The 17404-nt window shown below is 48.7% G+C and overlaps 1 protein-coding gene across 3 annotated transcripts in view; it reads right to left on the reverse strand.

The window, feature by feature from the left end:
* The window catches only part of PRICKLE2 (prickle planar cell polarity protein 2), a 334763-nt gene that overhangs the window by 34652 nt on the left and 282707 nt on the right, over nucleotides 1-17404 (reverse strand). For all 3 annotated transcript variants that reach the window (XM_081284129.1, XM_081284131.1, XM_081284130.1), the window contains 4 exons: nucleotides 15926-16063; nucleotides 14173-14376; nucleotides 9747-9933; nucleotides 1685-2572 (listed from right to left, as the gene is read on the reverse strand). In XM_081284129.1, the coding sequence (XP_081140255.1) occupies nucleotides 1685-2572; nucleotides 9747-9933; nucleotides 14173-14376; nucleotides 15926-16063 (1417 nt within the window). The remainder of the gene's footprint in view (nucleotides 1-1684; nucleotides 2573-9746; nucleotides 9934-14172; nucleotides 14377-15925; nucleotides 16064-17404) is intronic.

Raw genomic sequence — 17404 nt, forward strand, 5'->3', positions numbered from 1 at the left:
CTAAGTTGCTGAGGCTGGCTTTGAACTCACGATCCTCCTGCCTCAGCCTCCCGAGCTGCTGGGATTACAAGTGTGTGCCACCGCACCTGGTGGATATCTGCTTTTTATCCTTGGGGACAGATGGGAACACAGATGTGAAAGCATCTGAGGGGAGATAAATGGTAAACACACTGTATAGACATCCTATGACTCAGAAATAGGTTCTGTCTAGCAGAAGGTTTAAGTAGATTACACATTTTTAAAAAATCCATGTTTTTAACCATGCTTAGAAAAACTGGAAGATCTGAGAAGATGTGGCTCATGTTAGGTTAGTGGCCTGAGGTGGCTAAGAGCTGGGCTCTCGAGTCTTATGTGCAGCCTTATTCGCTCCAGTATTGAAAAACTGGGTGACTGGGCAAATCCCTTGACCTCTCTATTTTTCAGCTTCTTCAACTTCAAAATGAGAATTGTAACACACTCCCCTTATAGTGTAGTGACCATTTAATAAAAGGAACTAATATTTCTAGTGTGCCTAGAGTGATTTTAGGCATGTAGTAAGAAGGATGTACATGTTCGCTAAATAAAAAAGATTACTGCACATGGAAACCGGCAGTAGATGGAGTTAAGCAGTCACTGTCCCCTTCAGATAGGGTTGACACACAAACTATCTCAATCACAGACCGACACCTTTCACTATAGGGTCCCTAGTGTAAGAAGTCCATGTGTGGCCCTGGTTCCCCACCCTTAAAGGGACAGACAGACTTAGTGCATCTTAGAACAGTTCCTGTCAAACTGTTGTGATGAGGGAGCGGTTGGTTTTATTTTCCATCTACTGTGGACCAGTGCATGGCCCTGCCCATGGCAGATACACCGCCCTCCCTACCTGTGACTGGTGGTCTACTGCCTGCTGGAGAGGATGAGCCATTGACCGTGAACTTGACTATGGCAGCAGTGGCGAGCCGATCCTACTGTACTGCGATCGCTCCCATCTCACCCCACATCTAGTCTTCGCAAGCCGGCTGGACGACCATGCTGCGGGCAGCATGCGCGAGGGCCTCTACCTCTCTCCACTTGGGCCATTCCCCGTCCGCCAGCCTTTCCTCGTCTCTCTATGAACACTGCTGCGTCTTTACCTGCAGTGGGACTCAGGACAGCCTCGGCTTCTGTGCTGCGAGCCTTGAGGTCCCAAGCACCCCCAGGCTGGGACACTGGGTATTGCATATACTGCCATCGGCTTCCAGCAGCCCCTTCTCCTGAAAGTCATCTTTGGCCAGTGGGAGGTGCCTTGCCCAGACCACGCCCATGGCCTTGCCTAAACCACGCCCATGGCCTCACCTAAACCTCGCCCACAGCCTCCCCCAGGCCATACACATGGCCTCGCCTCCCAGCCACTCCCCAGCAGCCCAAAGCCAAGGACCCACAGGCAGAGTGGCAAGAGACTTCAGAGCCTGAAATGACTCTGGTGCCATTCACCCTCCAGAGGAGGTGTCCACACTCACTCGGTCCTGTCCTGTTCCTAGGGCCCCTCCATGATCAGGCCACCTAGAGGGAACCTCAGCAAAGACAGAAGCCACCTGGAACCCGGGCTGACGGTCCTTGGCAGCAGGCAGGTGGTGGGAAAGACCCTGAGATCCCGAGACCAGCGCCCAGCCACCCAGCCCTGAGCCCCCAGCGCTCTCCCGCTGTTTCGAGGCCAGGAACCTACCTGTGGCGTTGGACAGGGCCAGCGACTCCATGGAGCCGCGGGGGGTCTGCTCGGTGGGCGTCATGTCCTCCGTGTACTTCAGGGAACTGATGGGATGGCGGGGCCGACACTGCTGCGCCGACATGCCGCCGCCCTCCTCCTCCTCCTCCTCTTCCTCCTCCTCCTCGTACTTGGGGACTTGGATGCTGCCTCGAGGCTCACTGAAGCTTTGACTGGACATGTCACTGTAGCTCTCCTGGGACCTGAGCCTCCCTGGGTAATAGTCCTCCCGGCAGTCCTTGATGAAGCTGCCGCCGTGTCCCTTCATGGCCATGGACGAGCTCCTCTTGGGGTTGTTGAAGTGCTTGGGCCACATGTCGGGCTGGGCGCCGGCGGCCTGTCCCCCCGGACTGTAGGAAGTCCTGATGTTGCACTGGCTCAGCAGCTGCAAGGGGCTCTGGGCCTGGTTCTGCTCCATCTTGTTCCCATAATGGTAGGGCTCATCTCGGCTCCTCCATATGGGGTCCCGGTTGAGGCTGGGCGTCTGGCTGGACAGGCTGAGCAGGTCCATCTGCAGCGACAGGGGGTCCACGTCGGCAGACAGCCGGTTGGAGCTCACCTGCAGCTGGCTGTGCTGGTTCAGCATGGCCTCCTCTGTCTTGCCCTTATTCTTGCCGATCTTGGCGCTGCGACGGGACTCCTTGGCTCGGGCGTTCTGGAAGGCGGAATCCGACGAGTCGGAGCCGTTGGGGTCCTCCCCGGCGCTGCAGGCCCGGGAGCAGAAGATCTGGCCCTGCTTCGGGAGGAACGGCCGCCCCAGGAGGGACTTCTTGCAGTGAGCACAGCAGAAACAGGTCTCGGTGGCGTGCCAGTGCTGCCCGTCATAGGTCATCTGACCTTGGTCAATCCCTGCAGAAGTAAGAGACAGGGAGAAGGCCGAGCGGCTTTGAGCATCGCATCACCACAGGATAAAGCTCCCTGGGCTGCCTCAGGATGCAGAAGAATAATGTATCAAAAAACAGCCCGCACGATGGCACAGACCTGTCATCCCAGCAGCTGGGGAGGCTGAGGCAGGAGGATCACGAGTTCAAAGCCAGCCTCAGCAAAAGTGAGGCCTAAGCAACTCAGTGAGACCCTGTCTCTAAATAAAATACAAAAGAGGGCTGGGGTGGGGCTCAGTGGTGGAGTACTCCTGAGTTCAATCCTTGGTACTAGGGGAGGGGGGTGGAAATCAATGACCAGTCCCCATGCATGTGACATTCACATTCTCTTAGAGTTTATCCTACCAGCTTCTCCTAACTTGCTTGCTCCCAACACAGAGACTCTAGATTAAGTGTTCCTGAATCCAATCCCCTGTACAAAAAGAAAAAAAAAAAAGCCCATCTATGCATTCTTCCTGGGATACATTTTCCCCAAACTAAGAGTAATACAGGTTGCACATCTCTAATCCCCAAATCCAAAATCCAAATGCTCTAAAGCCAAAGCCTGAGACTTCCTGAGTGTCAACTTGGCACCACCATGGGCAGAAAACTCCATATAATGAAACTTGACTTTGTGCACAAATAATTAAAAATAATATATAAAGTGATCTTCAGGCTACGTGTGTAAGGTGTATAGGAAACCCAAGTGAATTCTGTGGTTAGAATTGGGTCCCATCCCCAAAGAATCTCATTATATATATGAACATTCCAAACTCTGAAAAATCTAAATTCTGAAACACTTCTGGATCAAGAATTTCAGAGAAGGGGTCCTCAACCTGTAAAAATACTAATATGAAAAAGTAATGATTTAGGCATTTTGCTTTAGGCATTTTGTACGAGTGTGTGTGTGCAAACTCATTTAATCATTAACTGTTTGGTAATTGTTGATGTGGGTTTGTAGTATTATTTATTATTATTATTATTATTATTATTATTATTATTATTATCATCATCATCATTATCATCATTTTGGTACTAGGGATTGAACCCAGGCATGCTCTACCTCTAAACTACACCCCCAGTCTTTTTTATTTCTATTTTGAGTTAGAGTCTAAGTTGTTGAGAGTCTCACTAAGTTGCAGAAGCTGGCCTCTAACTTGTGATCCTCCTGCCTCAGCCTCCTGAGTTTCTGGGATTATAGGCATGCACTGCTGTGCCGAGCAGATTTGTGTTACTTTTCCCATTTCTTAGATGAAGAAAACAAAGGCACAGATACCTAAAGTAATATAATGGAATCAGAGATGAGCTGTACCCAGAAGTCTTACTCCTAACCATGATAGGAATCCTGTCCCCTTCACTCAACTTAGGTGTCAGTTCAAATGCCAACTCCTTGGAGAGGTCTACGTGCCCACCGCAGTAGCGGCTCTCCTCACCCTCCACCCTTCCCTGATGTCTTCTTCCTCATAGCATTAATACTGCCAGATGCATTACTGTAGGTCCGCATTGGTTTATTATTTCTCTTTGTCACTAAAAGTGATGCTTTATGGAGACAGGGTCATTAAGTTTCCTGTGGTATCTCCAGGACTCAGAACATGGCCTGGTGCATGATAGGGCTCCTCCCATATTAAATGAATGGATGAACTGAACCCCATAACCAGTGTATGTCATCCCAATGAGTAAGCCACAGGAGTAGCTATGGTCTAAATGTAAGTCTCCTCTCCAGTTTCCTACGTTGAAACCCTAACCCCCCCAGGGGACTAGATTAGGAGGACTTTTGAGAGGGAATTAGGTCAGGAGAGTTCTGCCCTCATAAATGCGATTAGCACCCTTATAAAAGAGGCCCAAAGGGATTTGCTTGTCTCTCCTGCTCTGTGAGGATACAGCAAGAAGGCATTATCTAAGAACCAGAAAGCGGGCCCCCACCAGACACCAGATTTGCCAGTGCATTGACCTCAGACTTTCCCATCTCCAGAAACCTGAGAAATACACGTCTGTTGTATTCCTATTTTATGCTATTACAGCACAGAGAGACCAAGGCAGTGTGTTATGGTTTGGATATGCAATGTCCCCCCAAAGCTTATGTTAGACAACACAGGAATGTTCAGAGGTGAAATGATTAGGTCAGCCATCAATTAGCTGTGAATCCACTAATCAGTGGATTAATCCACTTGTTGGGTTAATTTGAAAGGACAACTGTATTGGGCAGTAACTTGGGTAGGTAGGTGTGACTGGAGGAAATGGGTCACTGGGGGTCTGTTTGGGGGATTGTATCTTGTTCCCTTGGCTCCATACTACCCCTCTCTGGTCATGTCCTGAACTGCTTTCTGCCACCACGCCCTTCTACCATGATGTTCTGCCACACTTGGGCCCACTGCAATAGATGTAGCCAACCATGAACTGAACTTCTGAAACTGTGAGCCCAAATAAATGTTTCTTCCTTTATGTTTTGCCTGCTGGCTATTTTGGTCAGTGACAAAATTCTGACTAATGAACAGTGGAAAAGAAAAAACTGTGGACTTTAATTCTTGGTAAGTAACATGCTGCTCCAGGTAAGGACAACGTTGGACCTGGTTTGTGAAAGACATGGTCCTCCATGGACATGCACACTTAAGAACAGTAGGAAAGGGAGGAGCTGCCTTGGGGGTGGGAGTCGGCCTGGTTTATACACTCTGAGCACTGGAGAGCCTCTCTTAGCCCCTAAGGTCCTTCCTCTCAACAGCTCTCCTGCCTCTTCTGGTGTGCAACTTAATCTCCCTGCCATTCTCATACCATGACTGTGGGGTGGGGCTAAAGCCACTGTAGGACCCAACCCTGGCCAGTAACAACCTGTCCATTCCTATCACCGAGCCCCAGGGGCAGGCTGGGGTTCAGGCACATGACCTGCACTAGGCCAGTGGGCTTTGGGGTGACATAGTACAGTGTTTTTATTTACTTCTTTTTTGCAGCAGCTGATGAACTGGCAGAATGGCAGCTGGAGATGTTGGATTATGTCAGTGCACAATGACAAGCCTCCCCAGGAAGGCAGAGTCCACGGGGCCCATCTCCAGTGGCCACAGCTCCTGAGCCTGGCCTTTGAAGGGTTGACTTCTAGAGACTTGCCTAGTGAGGCAGTGACAAGAAACTGGGGGGAAACAGGCAGGAGAAGTGGTGCCTGCAAAGCAGCCTCTTCCCTCTGGGCGACCCCAAGTGACAGGCCCACTGTGAAACCAAATCCATCAGCACCAGGTTCCCAGGGCGAATGAGCTAAGGAGTTGGCTCTGCGACTCCACCCACACGTCCTCAGCTCCGCGGCTCCGCCCATACTTCTTCTGTTCTGTGGCTCCACCCACACACCCTGAGGCTCCACCCACACTTCCTCAGTTCTGAGGCTCCGCCCACACACTTCCTCAGGGCCGAGACTCCGCCCACACTTCCTCAGGGCTGAGCTCCGCCCACACTTCCTCAGGGCTGAGCTCCGCCCACACTTCCTCAGGGCTGAGCTCCGCCCACACTTCCTCAGGGCTGAGCTCCGCCCACACTTCCTCAGGGCTGAGCTCCGCCCACACTTCCTCAGGGCTGAGCTCCGCCCACACTTCCTCAGGGCTGAGCTCCGCCCACACTTCCTCAGGGCTGAGCTCCGCCCACACTTCCTCAGGGCTGAGCTCCGCCCACACTTCCTCAGGGCTGAGCTCCACAAAGGCAGGTTCAAATCCCCAGTTCCACCCCATTCCAGTGGCTTCTCAAGCTGCCCAAGCCCATCTGCTTAGGTTCAGATTTGAGCTTTCATTCTTTCCAGCTGTGTGACCCTAGGTAAGTGGCTTTAGCTCTCTGTGCCTGGGTCTCCTCAGCGGTACAACGGGGACGATAGCAGTTCTTACTTTGGAGGGTGGATGCTGAGGATTTGAACCAAGTCCACAGACCTGGACCTGTTACCTGTTCTTTTTAATTAATTGATTAATTTTACAGTAGAACGCATTTTGACATAGTGCACACACGAAGCCCAACGTGTCCACATTGTTCTGGCTGTACGCGGTGCAGTCCCTCCAGCAGTGTAGCCCTACGCGTCCACAGGGTAATAAGGCCTGTCTCTCCCATCCCCACACCCCACCCCTCCTTCCCTCTACACAAACCACAGTTCCTTCATTCTTCCCATCCCCCAGCCCCACTGTGGATCAGCATCCGCTTATCAGAGAAAACATGCGGCTTTTGGCTTTGGGGGACTGGCTTATTTCACCTAGATGTCACCTTATTCTAACTGTTCTTTTATTTTTATTAGGAGTGAAAGCCTGGCTCCCTCTTTGCCAAGGGCCACTGCCTCCTGCAGCCCAAGAACAAACCCTGAGGTCACGTGGTCTCCTTCCCTCTCCTCCTTTTCCCTCCCTCTCTCGCAGGAGCCAAGGGTCCCAAGGGTTCATGCTGACAACCCCCTCTGCCCTGAGCCCTTGGCTGTGAGCAGCTCCTCAGTCGGGACACCCCGGGCTGTGGCCCCACCCAGGCCCTGCCAGAGGTGCGGGAAGCGCAGGGCAGGTCTCCTGGGCTCCACCAACTGTTCTCTTAGAAATCAGCAGGGGCATCTCTGAGATGCAGCAGCAGGGGCCTGGGAGAAGGATGGGCTCAGGTGGACGAGCTGTCTGAAGCAGCCCGGGAGGCAGCACACGGGGCCTGGTAAACTGCAGCCCCGTCAGCGGGCCCTCTGCACTGCCCCTGAACTCCAGACAGCTGGAAAAGGGCTCTGCGTTCGTCTAGGCGCTCCTTTTTTAATTCCCTCTCTAAGCCCTTCAAACACTTCTCTGAGGGCGGACATGTCTAGGCTGCCACAGCCCCGGTCTGTTTATAGGACTATTTACTCGGCTGTTCGCAGGCAGGAGTACCGTTGCCCTGGCAACGGCTGCCTGATGCAGGGTCTGCTCGGAGCGGCTGGATAAATATGGAATATTTGTACAAGTATGGTCAGAGGTACAGCACTGGAGACCGAGGTATGAGGTATGCATGATACACAGCGCAGGCTTAGGCTGCTGCAAGGAGAGGAGGCTTTGCAGGAAAGTGCATTTGAAAAGGAACACCAGGGAGAGCCATTTAGACAGCAGCAAGCGCACCGCAGGCCACAGGGGTCCCCTTTTTCTGGTCAAACATGGATGCCTTTTATGGATTTGAGAGGAAGGGAAAAAAGAAAAGACCAGCAAAAGCCCTGAACTGCTGAAGAGGCAGACATGACCAAGTGGCAAAGCCTTCTTCTCTCCCCTGACCATGACCCCGAGCTGCAGGGTGGAAATCCTAAGTGGCAGCTTCAGGCTTTGAGCCTCCATGAAAAGGAGGGGAGATGGAGATCCTAATGGGAGGTGCTGCTGCTGTGGATTGGTTCTCTGTCGCTCAGCCCCTCTCCTTTGAGACAGGAGAGTTCCTGGGTATATGATGAGCTGTCAGGCTATGAGGGGAGACTGAGGGGTTTAGGACACAGGGCACTTGCATCACCCAAGTCCCCCAAAGGCAAAGCAGCCAGATGACGGTCTCCCAGCAGTGCCGATCCCTGGGCTGATACGCTGCAGCAGGGCAGGCCTCAGGGGACCAGGGCAGGGTCTGTGGGAAAGGGATGGCCACCCGCGCATGCCCACTGAGCATGCAGCAGCCACCCTGTGCACAAAGCAGGTGCTTCTGTCTGCACAGGAATCTCCCCAAACACTAGCTAAATTTTCATATGACTGCATTACTTCTGATGAACCAGGACACAAACCACTTCTTTTCCGTCCTAATAAAGCCTGTTAAGTGGGTCAAAATGGGCTCCCAAATGCATCATCTCCCATCTCGCTGTAGGTAAGTTCCCCGCAGCTCCTGAATAGACCCCGGCTGCTGCCTAAGCCTCAGGAAGATCAGGCCGTGGCCTCACACACAGTCTTCCATGGCCAATTTGTTTTTTGCTCCTCCAAAGGGTAGCTTTCCCAAGTTTCCAGAAAAGGCAAACTGAAAGAAGCAGCCACATGCAGCCTGAACTGGAACAGGGCTGAACCAATCGGTTATTTTGCAAAGGGAAAATGCTTTCCACCATGTCGGTGGACCTGACTGCAGGTTGGAAGATTACGGTTGATGAGCCGTGTGAGTTCTCATTGCTGACTTTTGAAAGAAGACATACTTGCTAAGAGCCACTGGCTTCCTTGACTCTCCTTCTCTACTTCACTAAGTTGCTGAGACTGGCTTTGAATTCTCCATCCACTTTGGTTCCTCCCTCTACTGATTCCCGAGTTTTTCCGGGGAGGATAAGGAAGACATCTGTTTATCTTTCCTCCTGAAGCTTCTCCCTTTCCCCTGGAATTGAGGCTTAAAGCACATGGACCCACCTCAGAGGTGGACCCATGGCCAAGTAGTCAGGATCGAACGATGCTTGTTATTATTATTTTTGAATCCAGCACTTGGATGAGTGTTCTATGACTGACCTACATCTCCAGAACCTTCTTTCCTTTTTATAGATGTCGGATCTTATGATTTTTTTTTTTTTTTTAATTTCAGTACTGGGGGCTGAATCCACAAGGGCTCTACCACTGAGCTACACCTACTCAGGGTCTAAGATGCCCAGGCTGGCCTCAAATTTAAGATCCTCCTGCCTCAGATTCCTGACTCACTGGAATGACGGGTGCATACCCCTGCACCTGGCACAGATAAGAGTATCTGGAGGAACTGAGTTAAAACTCAAAGATACATAGTCCCTACGATGTGAAAATGGCTTATTCTCAAGTGATCCCAACAGAGATCAAGCACTTGAGACAGAGGGAAAAAAAAGACATTGTTTGAACCCTTGATCTATCCTTACCTAAAGCTACACTATTCCTTTTTTTTTTTTTTTTTTTTTTTTCAATGCTAGGGATTGAACCCACTGAGCCATATACCCAGCTCTTTTTTTGTATTAATTTAGAGACAGGTTGTCACTGAGTTGCTTTGGGCCTCACTAAGTTGCTGAGGCTGGCTCTGAACTCTTGATCCTCCTGCCTCAGCCTCCCCAGCCACTGAGATTCCAGGCGTGCACCACCATGCCTGACTACTCCTTGGCTTTTCTAGTAACATGAACCAAGAAATTTCCTTTTCCACTTAAGCTAGTGCACACTGGGCTTCTATTATCAGCAACCTAAGGGATTCTGAGTATGACAGACACAGAGGAGGTCCCACCCAGAAGTGAGTGCCAAGCACTGCCTTACCTATATGTTGGGCACAGGTGTCACAATATTCCGCATACAAGGACTCGAAGCAGTGGCAACAGTAGGGCCTCCCCTCCTTCATGATGTAGCGCTGGCCACCCAGCACCGTCTCGCACTCGAAGCAGCAAAAGTGTTTCATGTGCCAGTGCCGCCCCTCTGCTTCCGTGCATTCATCTGCAAAGATGATCTGGAGATGGGGAAGCCAAATGGTCAGCGTTTGAGACCCGGCCATAAGAGCACACTTGGTTTCTTGTACGAGGGATTGAACCCAGAGGTGCTTAACCACTGAGCCACATCCCTGACCCCTTTTATGTATTTTATTTAGAGACAGGGTCTCGCTAAGTTGCTGAGGCTGGCTTTGAACTTACGATCCTCCCATCTCGGCCTCCCAAGCACACTTCTAAGCAGGAAAGTTACAGGGGCCCCAAAATAGAAGGGCAAGGAAGCAGGTCTCGCCCATAAATCATTAAACAACACCAGTCTATGTGTGTGTGTTCTGTGTCTGTATCAGTTCCTACATTTGGGTTTGCCTAAAGCACAGTTAAATATGGTGCCTGGCCTGACCAGTGATTAACTTAGCCACATTTAAATAAGAGAAAGAATGTTTTACCCTGAAGAATATAAAGAAGAATGAAAAACAGACAGCTCTTGGGCACACTGGACATACGTATATTTCATTTAGCTGCTACACAGTATGTTTAGGAATGGAAAATATCAACACCTGGAATCCTGGTTTGTCCTCTGAAACCTAATACTGACCGAGGCTCACTATCCATTCCTAGATGGTGGTAAAGGTGGAACTAGGCAGAGAGAGTGCTGCTTTCAGAGGAGAGGCATGTTGTCCAGTTTGTCACAGTCCCCACTACTCCCTAGTGCCTTAAGATGGGGCAGCAGTTCCATTTACGACACCTACCCAGCCTGCTAAAGCAGTTGTGTTTTGCCTACTGATGAACAACTGCGATACATTTCAAAGCACTGTTATGAAAACTTAACACCAAGCTACAGTCACCAAGCCAGCATGATACCGACCTTAGGATGGACGTGGAACTAAATAGAAGAGAGTCCAGGAATAATCAGTCAATGGCCCATAGATTGTCAAAAAGGGTGCCAAGGACATTCCACGGGGAAAGAATGGTCTCTTCCATAAATGGGGCTGGGACCACTAGGAAAGAATCGATTCAAATCCTTGCCTCAAACCACACGTGCAAGGGATCAGAGACCCAACCATAAGAGCAAAAACTGACAAGGGATCAAAGACCTAACCATAAGAGCAAGAACCGATAAAACACGTAGAAGAAAACACAGGTGTAAATGTTTTTGCCCTTGGGCAAGGCAATGATTTTTTAGATACGACACTAAACATATAAATAAAAAAAGAAAAAAGCAGATAAAGTGGACCCCATCAAAATGCAGAACTTTTATGCTCCAAAGGACATCATCAAGAAAAGGAAAAACACAACAAATAATAATAAATGCTAGAAAGGATGTGGAAAAAGGAACACTTTTACACTATTGGTGGGACTGTAAATTGGTATAATCACTATGGAAATCAGCATGGCAGTTTCTCAAAAGACTAGGCTTGGAACCACCATACGACCCAGCTATACCACTTCTAAGTATTTATCTTGAAGAATTAAAGTCATCTTACTACAGTGACACATGCATACCCATGTTTACAACAGCACAATTCACAATAGCCAAACTATGGACCTAAGCTAGTGTCTACCAATGGATGAATGGATAAAGAAAATGTGGTCTATATACACAGTGGAATATTACTCAGCCTTAAAGAAGAATGAAATTAGGGCAATTTGTAGAAAAATGGGTGGAACTAGAGACTGTCATGTTAAGCAAAATAAGTCAAACTCAGAAGGCTAAGGGCTGTATGCTTTCTCTCATATATGGGAGCTAAAGAGTAAAAAGGAAATGAAAGGTGAGGATGGATCTCCTAAAAATCAAAGGAAAGAGACCCGGGGGGTGAAAGGCAGGAAAGGAGGGGGGATATTCTGGGGAGTAATACTGACCAAAATATATTATTATATTGTGTGCATGTACAGATATATAATCATAAATCCCATCTGTATGTACAAAATAACATACCAATAAAAATGTAGGAAAAAATAAAATGAAAATAACACCATAAAATTGGAGAACATATTTCAAAATTATATATCAGATAAAGGACTAGTACCCATATTATATAAAGAACATTTAGAACTCAGTAAAGAAAAATAACCCATTGGGAAAAAATGGCAAAGGATTTACACAGACATTTCTCCAAAAAAGACAATATACAAATAGATGATAAACATTCCTAGTAGCTCAACATTACTAGTAGTTGTGAAAACATGAACCAAAACCTCCATGGGAAATCACTTCACAGATACTGGAGGACTATACCAAAAAAGATAGATGAGACAAAAGCAGACATTAATGAGAATATGAAGAAACAGAATCCTCATTCATTGAGAGCAGGAATGCAAAATGGTATAACTGTTTTTGATAATAGCTTTGCATTTTCTCAAAAAGTCAAACTTAGGATAACCAGATGACCCAGCAATGCCACTCCTAGATAGATACACATGCAAGAGGGTAAAATATACCTAGAATCTATTCACGAGCAACTTTGTTCATAATAGCTAAAAACAGAAACAATTTCAATGTTCATCAATTGCTTAAAGGTTAAGCAAAATACATATAACTCAGCCATGAAAAGGAATGAAATACACGCTGACATGGATTAACTTTGAAAACATCCCGCTAAGTGAAAGAATCCAGATGCTTTTATTTCATTAATAAGAAATGTCTAGAATATGTAAATCCGGAGAGACAGAGAACTTAAGCAGTGGCTGTCAGGGCCTGGGAAGAGGAGAATGATTGCTAATAGATAGAGACAGTCTTTCTGGTTAATGAAAATGATCTGGCATAAAACAGGAGTGATGATTGCACAACTCTTTGAATACACTAAAAACCTCTGAGCTGTCTATTTTCAAAGGGGAACTTGAGTTATGCAAATTATATCTCAATAAACAAAAATTTCAAAGTACAATTCCTTCCATCATCATATTCTCTTTGGCATTATCGAACCCAAAGTTGCCTTATGGGCATGGATTTCCAGATGTGGACACTGAGGCAGGATGGTAAAGAGGTGACACGGAATCACAGAGCTGGAATTCAGTTCCCCAGTGTATGCTCACAGAGTCTCTCTGGTGCACTGCTACTGGCATTAGAACCTAAATTATTATAATTATTTTTTGGTACCGTGGTGATAGAACCCAGGGGTGCTAAACCACTGAGCCACATCTCCAGCCCTATTTATTTTATTTTATTTTTTTATTTTGAGACAGGATCTCGCTAAATTGCTTAGGCCCTCACTAAGTTGCTGGGGCTGGCCTTGGGCTTGTGGTCCCCTGACTCAGCCTCCTGAATTTCTGGGATTACAGGTGCCCTCCTGACATTTCGAATCCCTTTTAGGCCCTTTTATAAGAGAAACACCCATGTGACTGTGGATTCCAGTTGGAAAAGGGCAGTGTTCTCTCCCAGATTGCTTGTTTATAAGGTCAGGGGGACCCCAAAACACCTCTATGCAGGAGGAAGCCTGGGTCTAAGGCCTTACCCCACAGGATTCTCATGAAAGTGGTCAGGTTTGGACCGTTCCTCTCTCTGCCCCCATCTTTCATGCTGAATCAGCTCTTCTCTCCTGCAGCCCACATATCAAACATGAGCTCACTTCTGGTTCAGGGGAGGGCTGGATGCTAGGTAGGGGCCTTACGTTCTGTTTTGACTTCTTACCCGTGTAACACATTTGGACACCGCCTAGAGTTAGGTGCCCTGGCAGAATAGCCATCTGCTCCTTGAATTTTCACTGAGAACTTGTTTAAACAGTGGGTAAACAAATAGCACTACCCAGTCTCTTCTTTTCTCTAACCAACTTGTCCCATCAAATCTTGGGCAAGTGGCACCTCGTATCATCCCCTAGGATTTGGGCTAAAATCTAAAGCTTTTAGAGTTCTGGACTGATCTAGTGCCAACCATATCCCCTTGGGAATTTCCCTGGCCACACTCAGTAAAGTGAGCCATAACCCAGTCATTGTAGCGACCTCATTGTTGCAGGGATCGGGGGGGTGTGGTTCCTGGAGATTGAACCCTGGGTCTGCACCACTGAGTTACATCCCCAGACCTTTTTCTTTCTTAAGTTTTGAGACAGGGTGTCGCCAAGCTGCCAAGCTGGCCTGGAACTTGCCACCCTCCTGCCTCTACTTCCTGAATCACTGGGATTACAGTGGGCTGTTACCACACCCGGCCAAGGTTCTTGAAAGGGTTAAGGTTTGCCTGTAGTTCTCTGCTGTACAGGAAGCTACAGAAGGAGGAGGCTGTGGCTGTGACGCAGCCCAGGGGGTGACAGGGGACAGGTGCGGGCTCTGACCTCATCGCAGGCGGCGCAGCGCGGCTTCAGGCACTCGGCGTGGTGCCGGCCGCAGTAGATCTTCCCGTCTTGGTAGAAGTAGATCAGATCCACCAGCAGCTCATTGCAGACGGTGCAGATGAAGCACGGCGGGTGCCAGCAAACCCCGTGGCCGGCGCGCGAGGCGAACACGGCGATGTCCCCGCCATTAATCTGGCCTCCGCACTGTGAGCCAAAGAGACACATCAGCACCCAGACACCAGCCCCCTCTCCTAGTGCTGTGCACAAATGACAAAAGGCCACCACCACCAGCTGGTGACCAGCCCCACTGTGTTCCTTCCTTTACGTTCCTGGCGGGGCAGGTCTTGCGGGTCCTTCCCCTGCCCTTGCCTAGAGTCTCCATGAGATGACAATAAAGAGACTGGAGAAGGAGGTCTCTTTATTGTCATTAGGAAGGGGGGACAGGAAGAAAAAAACCTCAGCATAACACCAGGCAGGGGGCCCACATGCACAGAGGGAAGGTCTCAAATCTTCTAGAAATTCCAAGCTGCACGCAGAGGGTCATCTGCTCAACACCAGCAGGAGCAGGCTGGGGAGGAAGGAGGGCAGACGAAGGGCATGGCCTAGGGGCGTGTCTGGGGCGTGGCCGAGGGCTGGGGCCTGCATCATTGGATGGAACAGGGAATGGGCGGGCCTACCAGAGCATACAGCTTGAACTACCTTTTCCAGGTATCATTCAAGTTTGCTTCTACTCTCTTCTTCTGACATCCTTTTACATAGTCTTGATCGAAATGTACCACTTCCCCCCTCCCAGTACTGGGGTGCTCTACCACTGAGCTACCTCCCCAGCCCTTTTAATTTCGAGATAAGGTCTCCCTAAGTCACTGAGGCTGGCCTCAAACTGTGATCCTCCTGCCTCAGCCTCTGAAGTCGCTGGGATTACAGGTGTGCATCACCAGACTCAGTGGCCAAGTCCTACCCTTTTTTTTCTTTTTTAAATTCAGATCCCACCCTTTAAAGGGCACTGGTCCTGGGAAGATCCTGGGAGAGGGGCTGGTTCATGGTCCAGGTGTCTCCATTAGTAAATGCACAATTTCAAATATGAATCCCTCATGTCAGTCCTCTGCCAGGTCCTTCCAGGGGCTCACATGACCCTCCACAAACTCTCACTTTATTTGCTAACCGTCTTCCTTCACCCCCTCTGCCCCAGCCACAAGGGGCTCTGAGATGGCTGTACTTGGTGCCCCAACCCCTGCATGACTCCCTCCCTCTTGCAAGTCTTTGCTGAGATGCCCCCTTCTAACTGGAGTCTTCTCTCCCACCTAAGCCTACAGCTTCTCTAGCCTCCCACTCCTTGCAAGCCCCCTTCTCTGACATATTTTTTGTTGTTCTTGGTTGAATGTATTGTCTTCTTTCTCCAGAGAGCGATTCCTTACAAAGGCAACATTACGTTTTCATGTCTTATACACTACTGCATTCTCAGGTTTAGAAAAGTGGCAGGCACACAGTAGGTACTCAATAAAACAACTGTCAAATGAATGAATGGGCAGATGAAAAAATGAATGAATGAGTGGTGAATGGATGGATGAATGAATAAACAGAAGAATGAATAAATGAATAAACAGATGAATGAATGAATGAATAAACAGATGAATGAATGAATGAATAAACAGATGAATGAATGGACAAATGCATGAAGGAGGGACAAATGAATGAATGAACAGTTGAATGAATGAACGAACAATTCCTCTTCCAACCCAGAGTCCTCACTTACCTGCTCACAAATGGCTCCTGTCATGGTGACAGGGAAGGGCCTGACATTCCCTCTGCCCAGGTTTTCACGTTTCCTCTGGTTGCTGAACAACTTAAGCTCCCTCTTCTCTTCCTCATCCAGGGAGTTGCAGTATCGAACCTGAGCACACACACAGAGAGTCCTGAAGCCCAGGCCCCAGAGTTTCCTGCTGCTGCTTGGTTTTCCAGTCCCTGCCTGATCGTCAGCAGTCTCAGGCTTGGAGCGGTTTAAGATGAGCTGCTCCTAAGATCACCGACAACCCGAGCGGCTAACTGAGGGCTCTGAACTCCGGAGTCCAGGTCCCAGGCAGCCCATGGATTCTGAAAGTGTTTCTCCCTATCTTCTCTCACTCTGCGGACCACCTTCAGACCCAAGTTACATGGACAGGCAGAGCTGGCAAAGCTCTGGGATGTGTCTTTCCTCCCAACTGAAAGGACCTGATACTTTCACCTGCAGCTACCTAGGTAAATGGTCCTTGGCACCAAGAATGGTCCCAGGCCACTGAGCCAGGGCCACTGTCAATGTGCGCATGGCTTCTGTCCCCATCTCACTTGGGAGAGTGGGAACGTGGAGGCTCGAGCCTGCGAAGCTGCAGCACAGGTGTGCTCAGGGTTGCAGGATGGGAAGGCTGATTTGTCTGGGAGCAGGAGGAAAAGGGCCACCTGCTGGGCTTCGGCTAAGTGTGACAATGTGCAACAGAGGTTGTTCTTCTTGTTGAACAGAATTAAGGGAGGGACACTCAAATTCAGCATTTGCCATTTTCTCCCTTATTTCTGCAGATCTGGTCATTGCAACATATTTCTGAACTATTATCTATTAATGCTGGTTTTAAAAGTGAGTCATTTAGCTGGGTGCGGTGGCACACGCCTGTAATCCCAGCAGCTCTGGAGGCTGAGGCAGGAGGATCATGAGTTGGAGGCCAGTCTCAGCAATTTAGTGAGGTGCTAAGCAACTCAGTGAGACCCTGTCTCTAAGTAAAATACAAAATAGGGCTGGGGATATGGCTCAGTGGTCCAGTGCCTGCCTTGCACATGTGAAGCACTGACTGGGTTCAATCCTCAGCACCACATAAAAACAAATAAATAAAGATATTGTGTCTATCTACAACTAGAAAAAAATATTAAAATAAAATATAAAAAAGTGTTGGGGATGTGGCTCAGTGGTTAAGTGCCCCTGGGTTCAATCCCTGGTACCAAAAAAGGAAAAGGAAAAAAAATCCCCCAAACAAAAAAACGTTCTCATGGAATGTTTCAGAAAGAGAACTGCAGTGACCTGAGCTGCCCGAACAGATGGTTCCACTACTGACATTTTATGAGCACATTTTAAAGGCAGGCACGCCCCTCCTGCTTGTGAAAACCCGCATTTTCACTTCAAAATTAGTTAATTGGACAACAGGTTACAACATTTGCTCTCAGATTTAAAGGAGAAAGCATGATTTGTGTTTGTTTCATGAAGTGTGAA

This window comes from Spermophilus citellus (genome assembly GCF_964194105.1).
Source record: "Spermophilus citellus genome assembly, chromosome: 3".
Taxonomy (NCBI): domain Eukaryota; kingdom Metazoa; phylum Chordata; class Mammalia; order Rodentia; family Sciuridae; genus Spermophilus; species Spermophilus citellus.